Consider the following 17545-nt stretch of genomic DNA (forward strand, 5'->3'; position numbering starts at 1 on the left):
AGAATGGGGGGTGGGGGTGGAAGAATGGGGGTTGGGAGTGACAGAATGGGGGGGTGGGAATGGAAGAATAAGGAGGTGGGGTGGAAGAATAGGGGCGATGGGGATGGAAGAATGGGGGGTGGAAGTGGAAGAATGAGGGGGCGGGTCAGAACTCAGCAATTGGGAGAGAGGGAATGACAGGGGCTTGGTTGGGGGTGAGGACGACTGTGAGGCAGGTGGCTGGAGAATGGAGGTTGTAGGAAAAAGGCTCACTAATTGCAGCAGCAAGGAGGGGCCGCAACCAGCAGAAAGGAGGCCGAAGGTTTGTTTGAGGGGCTCCTGCTCCTCCTGGCCTACAAACAATGTTCTAAAAAGCACTTACCTGGTTGATCTGGCTGCACCCATCTCCATTTAGCTGCCAGTTTTCCCAAGCTCTGGGAATCCAGCCCACAGATTTTAAATTTAAATCAGGCTCACAACCACAGACTGAAATATTATAATGATGGGACACACACATGTCACACAACTTGGCACTGTAAAACTGGCAGCAGGCGCAGATGATTTGGGGACATATTGGCTGATTTTTCATTTTTAACCTCCCCACCCATCGAGGAGGGAGTTTGATCTCTACCCTCATGAGTGTGTTCAGTCCAATCAAGTTTGTAAGTAATTATATTCATAGAAAAATGTGATATTTAAAAGGATTTTTTAATCTAAATAATTTTGGATCTCCTGTGGTGTTAGTCATAGTGTATCAGAGGATTTATAACAAGAATGATACTGTATGTGAAATACATTGTATTGTCATATTATACAGTAGATTTCTGTGACAGAGCTGAATGGATTGGGTCTTGCACTCTTGGCATTGGCAGCAGTGGGTTTTGGACAGAATATGAAATAATGATGAAGGGCTGAAGCAGGGAGAATGAAAGATGCGTTAAATAGGAAGGACTGAGGTAGCACAGAAATACATTAACGGACGTTGATGGGAAATAAATAAATGCAGAACAGAGCCAGCTGGAAATAAACAAATAACAGAAATGAAAAGGAATGGCTGGGGTTGCAAAAAAAGAAATAAAGAACCAAAATTAGCTCCATCTGGAAATAAGAAGTAAAAAAAAGAGCAGCTCAGTAAGGGCGGCTATAAAATAAAGAAATAGGAATGGCAGAGCACAGGAAGAATCAAAGGAAGAAAAGCAAAACTGTGGAGGTTGAATCTACATGGGCACTGAAAGGACATAAAGAAAGTAAATTCAGAGATGCGCTCAGAAGCAGCAAAATAAATGTTAACGGAATTTACCAGTGACTCAAGTTTCCCAAAAAGCCATCAAGAAGCTTCAAGAGATTTCTATATAACCCAAAACTGTCTGACAGACAGACAGATAGACAGAGATAGACAGACAGACAGATTTTTTAAAAATCAGTCTGGCACTGCAGGTGCTTTTTCTTCATGCAGAAGCAAAGGTGAAAGGCCGAAGCCCATAAATCAGGCCTTCTACTCTTGAAAAGAGTAACAAAAAAAAGATAAATCAGGAAGCAGTGAATATGTGACACCAAGTGTTGATTTTAAAAGCTTGGATGTTGAAGAAAAGATTGAGGGAGGTAGGGAGTTACATAGTTTGATATCCTGGTAAAGAATGATTTAGAGTAGAAGGCCCTAATATTCCTGTATTACGTGCCCAGGGAATGTTCAAATCACAGGTGCAACGGGGAAAGGGACAGAGGCCTGTGATACCAGGTCTCCAACCCTTTATATTGCCCAAGGTTTCCAGGGCTTGCCATTGATGGGTGGAGGGTGTGGAGCACTTGCCGCTTCAATAGGCATAGGTATTGAAATGTACAGCAATGAGGAGGGATGGTCCGAACAATAATTATTGCTTCATTTTCTGCTGGGAGTGCCAGTTGGAGGTCCATTTGATAAGGAACAAAAGAAACAGTCACCAGCGTTTATGTCTAGCATCCCATAGATTGAAGAGTCTGAAAGAGGCAGGTAGCCAGACCAAGGAGGCACAGTGGCGCAGTGGTTAGCACCGCAGCCTCACAGCTCCAGGGACCCGGGTTCGATTCCGGGTACTGCCTGTGTGGAGTTTGCAAGTTCTCCCTGTGTCTGCGTGGGTTTTCTCCGGGTGCTCCGGTTTCCTCCCACAAGCCAAAAGACTTGCAGGTTGATAGGTAAATTGGCCATTATGAATTGTCACTAGTATAGGTAGGTGGTAGGGAAATATAGGGACAGGTGGGGATGTTTGGTAGGAATATGGGATTAGTGTAGGATTAGTATAAATGGGTGGTTGATGTTCGGCACAGACTCGGTGGGCCGAAGGGCCTGTTTCAGTGCTGTATCTCTAATATAATCTAATCTAATCTTAAGTGGCATTTCTTCCCCACTGGGATCCATTGGATCTTTGGAGTTGGAAGCTTACTGGCTGTGATTTTTAAGACAACAAGTGGAAAGCCATACTGCTTGGGAGCATCACTACTGACCCAGGTCTGAGAATCTGGTTTTCCTCCCCTGTTTCTAGGGGCAGACCTCTGCCAGGAGATGAGCCTGAACCAGGGACACAGTAGACCCATGCTGAGTTGCCTTAACCAACAACTGTAGGTGGATTCAGGTCCATCAGGAGCAGTGCACATTGAGCATATATGCCTGACTCATACACCAGTGCAGGAGGAAGATTAATACCACAGCTTAAGACTCTGTAATGTGTTTGATGGTTTCTCTCATCCAAATGCTGGCTCTTGTTCCTTCTCTCCCTCCCAATTTCAATTGCTGGTTCCTGCTGCTCTTTGTGATGAATAGTTAGGTAACGTGCAGGAAACCTAGAAGTGCAATGCTTCTGTTATTGGCTTTTTAACCCAGCCGCTGCATTTGCATCTGACTTCCAGGTTTCAAATTATGAACATATGAATTAGGAGCAGGAGAAGGCCACTCAGCCCTTCAAGCCTGCTCCGCCATTCAATAAGTTCATGGCTGAACTGATTACTCCACATTTCCACATACCCCTGATAACCTTCCACCCCCTTGCTTATCAAGAATCTATCTACCTCTGCCTTAAAATTATTCAAAGGCCCTGCTTCCACCGTCTTTTGAGGAAGAGAATTCCAAAGACTCACGACCCTCTGAGAGAAAAAGTTTCTCCTCATCTCTCTCTTAAATGGGCAACCCTTTATTTTTAAACAGTGACCCCTAGTTCGAGATTCTCCCACAAGAGGAAACATCCTTTCCACATCCACCCTGTCAAGACCTCTCAGGATAATTGGGATAGTCATCATGTTAAGGGCTTAGATGGAGTGGAGTTCTTAAGATGTATACAGGAGAACATTTTAGCTCAATATGTAGAGGATCCAACAAGGGAGGGTGCAGTGCTGGACCTAGTTCTGGGGAATGAAGCCGGACAGGTGGTTGATGTGTTGGTGGGGGAGCATTTTGGTGATAGCGACCACAACATGGTACAATTTAAGCTTGTTATGGAGAAAGAAATAGACAAGTTGCAAAAAAAGGTTTTGGATTGGGGGAGAGCAAATTTTAGTACCTTCTCTGTACTGCCTCCAATGCATTTACATCCTTCCTTTAATAAGGAGACCAGTACTGTACACAGTAGTCCAGATGTGGTCTCACCAATGCCCTGTATAGCTGAAGTATAACCTCCCTACATTTGTATTCAATTCCCCTCACAATAAACGACAACATTCTATTAGCTTTCCTAATTACTGTGCTGTACCTGCATACTAACCTTTTGCAATTCATGCACTGGGACATCCAGATCCCTCTGCATCTCAGAGCTCTGTAATCTTTCACCATTTAGATAATATGCTTCTTTTTTATTCTTCCCGCCAAAGTGGACAATTTTACACTTTCCCACATTATACTCGATTTGCAGGTCTTTGCCCACTTACTTAACCTATCTATATTCCTTTGTAGCCCCCTTATGTCTTCTTCACAAGGTACTTTCCTACCTATCTTTATGTCATCAGCAAATTTAGCAACCATACCTTCGGTCCCTTCATCTAAATCATTTATATAAATTGTAAAAAGTTGAGGCACATGCACAGATCTCTGTGGCACACCACTCGTTACATCTTGCCAACCAGAAAATAACCTATTTATGCCTACTCTCTGTTTCCTGTTAGCTAGCCAATTTTCTATCCATGCCAATATGTTACCCCCTATACCATGAGCTTTTATTTTCTGCAATAACTTTTGATGTGGCACCTAATCAAATGCCTCCTGGAAATCTAAGTACAATACATTCACCCCGTTATCCACAATGTATGTATCTCCCTCAAAGAACTCCAATAAATTGGTTAAACATGATTTTCCTTTCACAAAACCATGTTGACTCTGCCAGATTACCTTCAAGTTTTCTAAATGCCCTGCTATAACGTCTTTAATAATAGCTTCGAACATTTTCCCTAAGACGGATGTTAAGCTAACTGGCCTGTATTTTCTTACTTTCTGTCTCCCTCCCTTTTTGATAAATGAGTTACATTGGCTATTTTCCAATCTAACGGAACCTTCCCCAAATCTAGGGAATTTTGTAAAATTAAAACTAACGCAGCAATTATCTCACTAGCCACTTCTTTTAATACCCTAGGATGAAATCCATCAGGACGTGGGGACTTGACAGCCCGCAGCTCCAACAATTTGTTCAGTACCACTTTCCTAGTGATTGTAATTTTCTTGAGTTCCTCCCTCCCTTCCATTTCTTGACTTACAGCTAATACTGGGATGTTACTTGTATCCTCAATAGTGAAGACCAATGCAAAATATCTGTTCAATTCATTTGCCTTCTCCTTATTATCCATTATTAATTCCCCAGACTCACTTTCTGTAGAACCAACGCTCACTTTGTTAACTCTTTTCTTTTTAAAATATTTATAGAAACTCTTTCTATCTGTCTTTATATTTCTAGCTAGCTTTCTCTCGTACTCTAATTTTACCTTCCATATCAATCTTTTAGTCATTCTTTGCTGTTTTTTATATTCTGTCCGATCTTCTGACCTGCCTCCCATCTTTGCGCAATTATAGGCTTTATCCTTAAGTTTGATACTATCGTTAACTGTTTTAGTTAACCACAGATGGTGGGTCCCACCCTTGGAATTTTTCTTTCTCGTTGAAATGTATCTATTCTGTGTATTCTGAAATATCCCCTTAAATGTCTGCCACTGCATCTCTATTGAAGCATCGCTTAACCTAATTTGCCAGTTCACTTTTGCTAGCTCTGCTTTCAAGCCCTCATAATTGCCCTTATTTAAGTTTAAAATACTAGTCTTGGACCCACTCTTCTCTCCTTCAAACTGAATGTAAAATTCAATCCTATTATGATTGCTGCTACCAAGGGGCGCCTTAACTATGAGGTCATTAATTAATTCTATCTCGTAGCACAATACCAGGTTTAGTAAAACCTGCTATCTGGTTATCCAGAAGGTATTGCTCCAAGAAATTATCCCAAAAACATTCTATGTACTCCTCATCTAGGCTACCTCTGCCCATCTGATTTTTCCAGTCTATCTGTAGGTTAGAATCCCCCATAATTATCACTGTACCTTTCTGACAAGCTGCCATTATTTCTTCCTTTATACCCCGTCCGACAGTGTGGTTACTGTTAGGTGGACTGTACACCACTCCCACAAGTGACTTCTTGCCATTATGATTTCTCATCTCTACCCAAACTGCTTCTACATCCTGGTCTCCTGAACTTAGGTCATCCCTCTCTATTGTGGTAATACCATCATTAATTAACAGAGCTACCCTTCCACCTTTTCCTAGCTTCCTGTCCTTCCTAAATGCCATGTTTCCTGACCAAATAGGTTGAGTGGATGTGATGACAAACCATATGAGTTGATTTCAACTCCAGTACTTAAAGGAACACTGAAAAGATGACAGTTGATGGATTCTGGATGTGAGAAAATAAAAGAAAGAACAATCAGAATAAATGTTCCAAGCCTGTGCCTCGCTTTAGCAGTGCCTCCCTGGATGCAATCCTAGGGGCTATTAGGGCTCGCAAGGAGATACTGTTCCCTACTGATGGGAGGGAAAAGCCTGCCATTGAAATCAAGAAGGTGTGCCTGTAGATTGCTCAAGAGGTGAGCAGCAGGAGTGTGATGCACCCTCTTCTCTGTCTATGCATATCCTCACACCCCCATCTGTCCATCCACCACTGACACTTGTTCCATTCCAGAAAGCCTGGTGGTGAAGAATAGAACTGGAGCCAATCTTTAGATACCTTTATAAGCTTTAATTTACAGAGATACACATTCCTGTCGTTCCTATTTATAGGAGCACAAGTGACTCCCCCATTAATGCCCACCATCACATACAGTTAAACACAATTAATATACAATTAACAGATTCCCTTCTCTCTCTTTAAATAAAAATTATGGTTTATATGTACAACAAAAACTTCAAAACAAATTAAACAAAGACCTCCATATTCTGCACAAAGCTTAACATTGTGAGATGCCCCTCCTCTAGGACCCCTAATAACAATTTCTTTGTATATGTATTTACTTTTTTTTACAACATAGGAACATAGGAAATAGGAACAGAAATAGGCCATTCGACCACCCGAGCCTGCTCCGCCATTCATCGAGATCATTGCTGATCTTCTACTTCAACGCCATTTTCCCACACTATTCCCATATCCCTTGATATCTTTAATATCTAGAAATCTATTGATCTCTGTCTTGAACATACTCAATGATTGAGCCTCTACAGCTATTGATCTGCATCCACCCATTTAATTTTTGAGACTTCCTTTCTTTCCTTCATTTGTTTCAAGCTAGTAATGTCAATCTGTAACCTTTTCTCACTTGCATTTATCATAGGGTGTATGTTATCCTACAATAAATGATTGTATACATAATATTCAATGGGTATAGTATTTTCAGGCCAGGAACAGAGGCAGGGGGCCCCATAAAATTGCATCAGAAGGCAGAGGGTGGGCTGGGTGGGGGTGCGGGTGCAGACTGCCCATCGCCTTCTCAATGCCTTCCAAGTTAAAATTCCCTAGATTCTGGAAATGGCCCAGCAGATTGGAAAATAGCAAATGTAACACCTTTATTCAAAAAATGAGGGAGACAGAAAGCAGGAAACTATGAGCCAGTTAGCCCTCTGTCATAGGGAAATTACTAGAATCCATTATTAAGGAGGTTATAGTAGGATCCTTGGAAAATCATAATGCAATCAGACAGAGTCAACATGGTTTTGTGAAAGGGAAATCGTGCTTAGCCAATTTATTTAAGTTCTTCAAGGAAGTAACAAGCAAGGTGGATAAAGGGGAACCTGTAGATGTGATGTACTTAGATTTCCAAAATGCATTTTATAAGGTGCCACATCAAAGGTTACTAAAAAAGATAAGAACCCATGGTATAGGGGGTAACATATTAGCATAGATAGCAGATTGGTTAGCTAACAGGAAACAGGAAGTAGGCATAAATGGCTCTTTTTTGGGTTGGCAAGCCGTAACTAGTGGAGTATCACAGGGATTAATGCTGGGACCACAACTATTTACAATTTATAGCAATGACTTGGATGAAGGGACCGAATGTATGGTAGCTAAATTTGCTGATGACATCAAGATAGGAAGGAAAGTAAGTTGTCAAGAGGATGTTAAGAGTCTACAAAAGGATATAGATAGGTTAAGTGAATGAGAAAAAAATTGGCAGATGGAGTATAATGTGGGAAAATGTGAACTTGTCTACTTTGGCAGGAAGAATAGGAAAACAGTATACTACTTAAATGGAGAGGGATTGCAGAACTCAGTGGTACAGAGGGATCTGGGTGACCCAGTACATGAATCACAAAAGGTTAGTATGCAGATACAGCAAGTGATTAGGAAAGCAAATGGAATGGCAGTGTTTATTGCAAGAGGAATGGAGTATAAATGTAGGGAAGTTTCACTGCAGCAGTTCAAGACCTTGGTGAGACTACATCTGGAGTACTGTGTACAGTTTTGGTCTCCATATTTAAAAAAGGATATAATTACATTCGAAGCAGTTCAAAGAAGGTTCACGGACTCATTCTGGGGATGAAGGGCTAGTCTTATGAAGACCATCGGAGTTTAGAAGAATGAGAGGTGAACTTATTGAAACATATAAGATCATGAGGGAACTTGATAGAGAGAATACCTGGAGAATGTTCTGGTGGAGGACGAAAGCATCGTGGCAGCTGTCTGGGAATCCTGCGCACAGCAGCTGTATATTGATGGATTGGAAGCCCCTGCAGTTGACAAACACTCCTGGGTGACCTGGGGTGCCCTGATTGCCACATTTATGCAGTCAATGATGCCGGTGTTTGTGACAAGCCAGGCAGAGCCATAAATCCGAGAGCCTGCTCATTCTGACTGGTATCATCACAGTTAAAGTGTACATAATTGCCTGCCTTGGCAAACTGAGCATCAGTCACCTGTGTAACGCATTTGTGGACAGTCACTTATCAGCCCAAGCCAGAATGTTGTCCAGGTCTTTCTACATATGGACATGGACTGCTTCAGTATCTGAGGAGTTGCAAATGGTACTGAATATTGTGCAATCATCAGCAAACCTTCCAACTTCCAACCTTATGATGGAGGGAAGGTCATTGATAAAGCAGCTGAAGATGGTTGGGCCTCAGACGCTACCCTGAGGAACTCCTGCAGCGATATGCAGGGGTTAAGACGATTGACCTCCAACAACCACAACCATCTTCCTTTGTGCTGGGTATGACTCCAACCAGGGAGTTTCCCATTATAATTTCACCTGTCTATGCCTCTAATCGGCCCACTTTTATTTTCACTAGAGAATATATTTCAGAGGACATCGGCACTGCCATGCAAAAAAAGGCTGGTACATGTAATGACAGCCTGACATGAAACTTAACTCGATCTACGTACAGACATGTTACTCCTCAATTAACTAGGAGCAATGAAATTGTGATCTCTTCATAAACCCTCAATGAGAATGTGATTTTCAAATATGTTCTTCCCTCATCCCCAAGTTCCAGCCAGAAAATAAAAGATTCTTTTACCTGATTTTATACCACAATTTCTTGAAAAGTAATAACATTCAAAATTCCCAGGAAGTTAAAAAAAAAACAACAAAAGTACCCAGCGAGCTTCAAACAGTCTAACTGTACATTTCCAGTTTTCCTCTAATTTCACACCTGTTTAAGGATTTCCTGCTTGGATTTGCTCAGGTCTTCGTATTTGACTTTCCACTGAGATACATCTGCTTCCAGTTTTTCAATCTGCCTTCCAAGTTTGACTTTGTCTCTGTATGAAAAAGACATAAAATGCCATTGTTTTGAAAACATATACCTATAATTTACAAACAAATGAGAAATAAATGTTTAATGAAATAAACATAAAAAGAACTATATAACCCAGCAATGTAATACAATAGTTTGGGTATTTGTAGATGTTCCAATATTTCAGTACTTGACAATATTTCACATTTGCTCGAGTATGTCATTTAGAAACATTCCTTTAACAATCAGTATTTTCCAATGTATCAATGAATCATTTTAAAACAGTCTGCTCCACCAAGAGTGCTGAAGGAAGAAAGAGCTTGCTATTATATGGTGCCTTTCACAATTTTCGGGTATCCCAAAGTGCTTTGCAGCCAATTAAATAATTCAAAACGTAGTGACTATAAGAGCTGAGGAGTGGGCCTAACTGGATAGCTCTTTCAAAGAGCTGGCACAGACACGATGGGCCGAATGAGAACATATGAAATAGGATCAGGAGTAGACCATAAGGCCCCTCAAGCCTATTCCACCATTCAATACAATCATGGCTGATCTTCTGCCTCAACTTCGCTCTCTGCACGCTCCCCATATCCCTTGATTCCCTGGGAGACCAAAAATCTGTCTATCTCAGCCTTTAATATACTCAAAGATGGATCTTCCACAATCATCTGGGGTAAAGAATTCCAAAGATGCACAACCCTCTAAGTGAAGAAATTTCTCCTCATCTCAGTCCTAAATGAGTGACCACTTATCCTAAGGCTGTGCCACTGTGTTCTAGATTCCTGAGCCAAGAAGAAACAACCTCTCAGTGGCTACCCTATCCAGCCCCTTCAGAATCTAATATGTTTCAATGAGATCACCTTTCATTCTTCTAAACTCCACAGAGTATGGGCCCAATTTACACAGCCAATCACCATGGGACAATCCTCTTATCCCAGGAACTAATCTAGTGAACCTTTGCTGTATCGTCTCCAATGCAAGTATACCCTTCCTTAGACATGGAGTCCAAAATAGCACACAGTACTCCCGGTGTAGTCTCGCCAAAGCCCCATACAATTGTAGCAAGACTTCTTTATTCTTGAACTCCAATCCCCTTCCAATAAACGAGAACATGACATTTGCCTTCCTAATTGCTTGCTGTACCTGCATGCTAACTTTGTGTTTCTTGTAAGAGTACACCCAAATCTCTCTGAATGTCAACATTTACAAGTTCCATGCCTTTTAAAAAATATTCTTCTTTTCTATTCTTACTACCAAAGTGAACAACTTCACACTTCCCCACATTATACTCCAGCTGCAACCTTGTTGCCCACTCAACCTGTCTATATCATTTTGCAGCCTCTTTGTGTCCTTAAAGCTTACAAACCTAGCTTTGTATTGTCAGCAAACTTGGATACATTACTCTCAGTCTCTTCTTTAATATAGATTGCAAAAAGCTGAGGCCCCAGCACTAATGCTAACGGTATTCCACTAGTCACAGCCTACACTTGAAAATTACCTGTTCATCCAGAATTTTTGATTCCTGTCCATTAGCCAATCCTCTATCCATGCTAATATATTACCCCCAGCTCCATGAGCCCTTATCTTGCATATTAACCTTGTGTGTGGCACCTTATTGAATGCCTTTTGGAAATCCAGATATACAACTCTACTGGCTCCCCTTTATCTACCCTACTAGTTAAATCCTCAAAAAACTCTAATAAATTTGTCAAACACGATTTTCCTTTTGTAAAACCATGTTGACTCTGATTATACTATGATTTTCTAAATGCATTGTTAAGACTTCTTTAAAATAGATTCCAGTATTTTCCTGATGACTGATGACTGACTAACAGGCCTGTTGTTTTCTGCTTTCTCCCTCCTTTATTGAATACCGCTGTTATATTTGCTAACTTCCAAACTTCTAGGAGCATTCTATCATCTGGGGATTTTTGGAAAATCATGACCAGTGCATCTATTATCTCTGCAGCTACCTCTTTTATAACTCTTTTAATCCCTTAAGTTTCTGTAATACTTTTTCTCTGCTAATATTAGTTATTTTAGGTTCCTCACTCTTATTAGCCCTTGGTTACTCTTTACTTCTGGTATGTAATTTATGTCTCCTACTGTGAAGACAGACACAAAATGTTTGTTCAACGTCTCTGCCATTTCCTCATTCCCCCATGATAATTTCTCCTGTCTCTGCCTCTCAGAGACCAACATTTACTTCAGCTACTCCTCCTTTTCATATACTTGTAAAAGATTTTCCAATCTGTTTTGATATTCCTGGCTAGTTTACTCTCACATTCTAAATTTTCCTTTTTTATCAACTTTTTGGGCGCCCTTTGCTGGTTTCTAAAATTCTCCCAATTCTCAGACTCACTACCATTCTTCGCAACATTGTAAGGCACAGATGGATCTTTCTTGCTGACTTTTTGTTTTTTAATGCAATGTATTTTAGTTGAACATTTTGAATTGTTCCTTTAAATATTTCCCACTGTTTATTTACAGTCATACCTTTTAGTCTACTTACTCAATCAACCTTAGCCAGCTCTCCTCTCAAACCTTTGTAATTGGCTTTAAGTTTAAGATTGTTGAATGGCCACCTTCTGTGCTGTAACAGTCTATCATTCTTTTATGTTCTGTTTATTTTGTGATGGGTAGCCATAAAAAAATTAATTATTCAATTATTTGTTATCCCAGATGTTATATGGTCTAAACTTCACCATAGAAAGCAACCTGCACCCCTGAAGAACTGGTTCATGGTTTTTAAAAGGGCATTATTTGCCACTGTAAAATAGTTTCTCTGGGCAGCATGTAGACAATAAAATCCTGCCCACCCACTTCCCCCTCCCTGCAAGGTCAGAGCAAGTACCGGAGTTTCTGGCCTCATTGGGTTGTGGCCACCTGAGATGCCTCCATTGTTGGGGGCAAATGAGCTGCCCTCTCACTGATCCAACATATTGTGGAGGAATCCCAGATGCTGCAATCCCAGCATAACTGCCAGGATTGCAGCCAGCATAAATTCTGCAACAACTCACTTGTGTCTTCTTTTATATAAACAGTGCTCCCTATTTAAAAATAGCAATATGCTTTTATCAGTTTTGTATGTTTTATGATGAATGAGATAAATTCACTGACCCTGGTCTCCGAGCAAGATTCCCCACTTGACGACAGCACAGGTTTAAGAGTCTTGTGGCTTTAACTCTGAACTGGGTTCCCTTTGAGCCCAGCTTCCCACTGGGAGTACAGCTCACTGAATTCACCCATATATAGCTAGAGTCTGAAGCAGCTGACAACATAAACATTTTTTAACGAGTGTATTTTTTCTAGATGCCTATGTTTCGATACTTTTGTGTGGATATATATGTGTGTGTATATGTCTATTCTCTTCAAATATTCATGTTTACTTACTTTTTTCACTGTGTTACACTCATGAATTTGAATACATTTGATGTGTTTATCCCTCAGTATAAGCAAGCTTGGCAAGTGCTGACTCCTGAAACTAAGATAGTCGTGTACTAGACCCATCTTTTGTTTCTTCATGTCTCATTACCATCCCCTTTGGCCTTGCTCCATCATCCCTATTGTCATTTAATCACTCCTGCCTTCCACCCTATCACAAAACTTCCCTTTTGTTCTTCTCTTCACTCCACACACCATCCCTCGCTCCCTTCCCCTGCCTCCGTATTTGATGGAAAACTGTTGCATCGTTAACATTTGCCAGTTCTGATGAAAGGTCAATGACCTGAAATGTTAAACAGTCAATCAATATCTCTCCAGAGATGCTGATTGACCTGCTGAGTAGTTCCAGTATTTTCTGTTTTTTGTTGTGCACCATAGTTTAGAGGCTCTATAAATCCAGTTCCTCAGACATCTGGGAATTCTGAGCTCCAGAATATCAGTTTTCAAAGTGGTCCAATGGGTCTATACACTCATTTCACTGGTGGTCATAACTATCCCTCCAGAACATCTGTTTCATTGGTGATCTGGGAGGGAACCCTCCTCTCCCACATCTCTTGCAATTTGGTTTGGTTTTCTGGATTTGAAATATTAATTAAAATGAGAATAGGTAAGAAATAATCAGAATCTAAATCAAAATTAAAGGCTGAATTTTCAAAATGGGGTGGGGAACCTGACACCTCGACAATTTCTGGGTCACGACCTCATGCCTCTGCTACATCGCTAAAGCGACGTGATCTTTAAATGTTACTGCCCTAATTGGGCAGAAGGCGAGCTCAGTGCCCAATTAGTGATGCTGAGCATCTGCAGGAGGCAGGAGATGCCTGCACAGCATGATTGGCAAAGGCAGGCAGCAGCCATTATGGGGCCTGCAACTGCCTTGCCAAAGAGAGCAGGCAGCTCCTTGAAGGGCCAGCAGAATAAAGAGGTGAGACAGCCCATCCAAAATAAAAAAAAAGTCCTGTGCTTGTCCCAGCACAAGATCCCTTTGACCCAAAACATTTCATCTTCCAACAATAAAGTTTGCCTTCTGCCCACAGTGAGCCTGACAACTGTGCACTATCAGGCACCAGACTGGTCAGGCTCGCTGGAATCCTAATTGAAAATTACAATGCAGACCCACCCCCTCCTGGTCCCTTAGCGAGCTCCTCCATAAGCTTAATGGGCCCTTAATTGCAGGCAAGCAGCTTCCCCGTTCCCTCCCCCCAGCCCTCACATTGAAAATTGCAGACTGTCCAGGAGATAACCTCCAGGACTGATTTTCAAATTGCGTCCACACCCTGTCCCGACCCTACCGGCATTTGAAGGTCCGGCCCCAAATGTTCCTTCCTACAGATCTGAAGCTGAGCTGGGGAGACTGCAGCATATTTTCCACATCTTTAAAGCGGACACCCCACATCCGCCCCCCCCCCCAGGTAATTAATCAAAGCTGCCATTACCGGTAATATTGTCAGGCAAACTGGTGAGATCAGCATAGGCCACTGAATGCGAATATGGAAAGAGGAGAATAAGAGGCCCTGCACATTAGTAATTAAATAGACTTGAAGTATTGATTTTACAATTGTCTCACAATCTACCTTCCTTTTTAAACCAATGGTATGGCCTACTCTTCTCAAAACTGTATTGTGAGTTTCATATGAAGCTACATTGACCTGATGACATTTCTAAAGCAAAGTAATTGGTAGAAGTCATGCTTGATCTGTCTTTCTGGCATACTGTCCAAGTGAACAAATATCAAGATGCCCTGACCTGACAACGATGCAATGACCTGAGACAAGCAATGTTATGTGGATATCTGGATAAGTCTCCTGCAGGCAAATGAAATCAGCCAGAACCAATAATGCTCATTGCCAGCATGACATTTAAACACAGAGGCACAAGCAACTTCCAGCAGCCCTGATCTCAAAGTCACTCCTGAGTTCATTGTAGAAGTTTAGCATTGCCTGGTCCATCAGTCTGATAACATGGGACTGAATTTTGCATCTAGGCACCAGGTCCCGCCATTGGGACCAGAAGCAGGAGCCGCTGCCACTTGGGCAGGGATCGACTAGCTGCCAGCAATTTTCCAGCGACCGGCCAATTAAGAGTCAGCAGGTGACTCGGCAGACCACTAAGGCAGCGGAGGCAGGCAGAGAGGTGGCAGAAATGGCACGATGTCATGCCGCGGCAGTTGCTGCCGCCATTTTTAAAGAGTTGCCAGCACTCAGTATCATGGGGACTATCAGGACATCTGGAGAAGGAAAGGAAATCTGCAAAGACAATGGCAAACAAAGACCCTGGATGGCCCTAAGGTTCGGCAATGCCTCCTTGCAGGTTCTCCTCCAGGCTGCAAAGGAAAGGCGGTAGACCCTCTTCCCCAGGGATGGGAGGAGGAGACTGGCCCACCTGACCAAGCAAGCCTGGATGGAGATTGCAGAAGAGGTCAGCAGCTGTGGGTTCACCCCCAGAACCTTGCTCCAGTGCCTCAAGCGCATCGATGTCACTATTCATTTTGCCAAGGAGAGTACTCTATGTCTCTTTGCCCTTTGGGCCTTGCATTTGGCAACACGAGAGGGTGCGTTTTATGGCGAGGGAGTCCTTCCAGGCTTTGAGTGCTGCCATATCTCTGAAAGATGCACGCTTCGCTTTCTCCATCGAGAGATTAGCATCGGTCATGGAGAGCCAGATCCAAGAGACCACTCGGGGGATGCCAGAGATACACGCAGACCGCACACCATCACCAGGTCCATGAGCTCTATGCAAGACGAGAGGGGTACAAGGCACCTGGAGTCTCCACCAGGTCCTCGTACTTCTCAGGTTAGTAGGGAGGTACAAGTGTGCCTTGCAAGGGAGGAGGAGTGGATAACCTCTCCTTCTGGGGGCTCCTCTCAGGGCACTCCTGGAGTGGACAAATAGCCGCGATGACAGAGGAGGGTCCCGCACATGTGCAGGAGGCCCTCAGCATGCCGGGGCCCTCCAGACCTCAGGCAGACAGAGGACGACTGCCAAGATCATCCCAAACCACAGTGCAGCAAGTTCAGCAAACTGCCTCCACTACAGCTAACCGCGCAGATGGAGCACCACATAGAAGCAGGCATCAGAGATTTAAGAAGAACATTTAGCTGCACTTGGGGTTCAAAGGTGAAGATAGTGTTAAAGTGTGAAGCCTTGCTTTTCTTGTTCCATTTAATAAAGGTTTAATGTGGTGGCTCAACATCTCCTTCCATGTTTTGCAGGCCTTCCGATATACCCTGGCTCTATCAAGAGGCTGGATATGAGGGGCCATGCTGAGTATGGTCGACATTTTACCCTTGCTGCTGTGTAGTGTGCAACTGGGCTCAGGGTGATGGAATAGTAAATGAAGGAGGCAACAGCAGGGCTGCAGAAAGACGAGGCTTCATTGGTATCGATCCAACAAGTAGTAAGGATCATCTGAAATGCCTGTGTATTAGTGCATCCCGAGCCTCCCTTGCACGTATCTCATTGAGTCTTTCTATGGTCGCTGCATCTTCATCTTGCATTGCCTGGTCAGCAGCCTCCTCCACATCCTCATAGTTGGAGGAGGCATCAGTATCCACACTATCCTCATTGCCCACGCCTCCGCCCTCTGCAGCGCCAGGTTGTGCAGAGCACAGCAGACCACGATGATATGCAAGACCCTTGCTGGGGCATAGTGAAGGGTTCCACCCTTCAAGGCACCTGAATCACATCTTCAGAAACCAATGGCCTGCTCAATGGTCATTCGGGTTGCCCTGTGGCAGGTGTTGTACCTCACCTCTGCATCCATGCGTGGGTTCCTCACAGACATTAGCAGCCTTCACTTCAGTGGGTAGCCCTTGTCAGCTAGTATCCATTCTTGAAGCTGTGGCATCTAGTTCACTAATGTCTTTTAGGGAAGGAAATCTGCCATTCTTACCTGGCCTGACCTACATGTGACTCCAGACCCACAGCAATGTGGTTGACTCAACTGCTCTCTGAAATAGCCTGACAAGCCATTCAGTTTTTTTAGATTAGAGATACAGCACTGAAACAGGCCCTTCGGCCCACCGAGTCTGTGCCGAACATCAACCACCCATTCATACTAATCCTACACTAATCCCATATGCCTACCAAACATCCCCACCTGTCCTTATATTTCCCTACCACCTACCTATACTAGTGACAATTTATAATGGCCAATTTACCTATCAACCTGCAAGTCTTTTGGCTTGTGGGAGGAAACCGGAGCACCCGGAGAAAAACCCACGCAGACACAGGGAGAACTTGCAAACTCCACACAGGCAGTACCCGGAATCGAACCCGGGTCCCTGGAGCTGTGAGGCTGCGGTGCTAACCACTGCGCCACTGTCCTTGGGATGGCCTTAGGGATGGGCAACAAATGCTGGCCTTGCCAGCGATGCCCACATCCCATGAAAGAATAAAAAATACCTGGGACTGCCAAAGTATGGATGCATCATGGCTGCTGCCCGGGAACCGTGCACACAGCTGAAGGATCCACCTGTGGCGTTCACAAACCAGTTGGACGTTGATGGAATGAAAGTCCTTCCTGTTGATGAAGATGGTTGACTGGTCTGTGGGAGCCTTAATATCCACGTGTGCAGTTGATCACACCCTACACCTGGGGGGATCCAGAGATGGCCCCGAACCCAATAGCTCTCTCAACTTGACTGTGCAGATTGGTGTGAAAATGCACAAACTCACCGGTCGTCCTGAACAGGGCATCAGTCACCACCTTAATGCATCGATGCACCACAAACTAGGAGATCCCACACATATCTTCAGTGAATCCCTCGAAAGATCCAGAGATATAGAAGTTCAGTGTCACAGTGATCTTCAATGCCACTGGCATTGAGTGGTCACCACGTCCTATAGGGCTTAGCTCGTCTTCCATCATGACACACAGATCAGTGAAGGCCTCCCTGG

At 43.2% G+C, this 17545-nt stretch overlaps 1 protein-coding gene across 2 annotated transcripts in view; it reads right to left on the reverse strand.

Annotated features, from left to right (window-relative positions):
- LOC137369646 (coiled-coil domain-containing protein 102A-like) overlaps positions 1–17545 on the reverse strand; it is a 698074-nt gene that overhangs the window by 491344 nt on the left and 189185 nt on the right. For both annotated transcript variants that reach the window (XM_068030982.1, XM_068030981.1), the window contains exon 4: positions 9119–9227. In XM_068030982.1, coding sequence (XP_067887083.1) covers positions 9119–9227 — 109 coding nt within the window. The remainder of the gene's footprint in view (positions 1–9118; positions 9228–17545) is intronic.

Source organism: Heterodontus francisci, chromosome 5 (assembly GCF_036365525.1).
Source record: "Heterodontus francisci isolate sHetFra1 chromosome 5, sHetFra1.hap1, whole genome shotgun sequence".
Taxonomy (NCBI): domain Eukaryota; kingdom Metazoa; phylum Chordata; class Chondrichthyes; order Heterodontiformes; family Heterodontidae; genus Heterodontus; species Heterodontus francisci.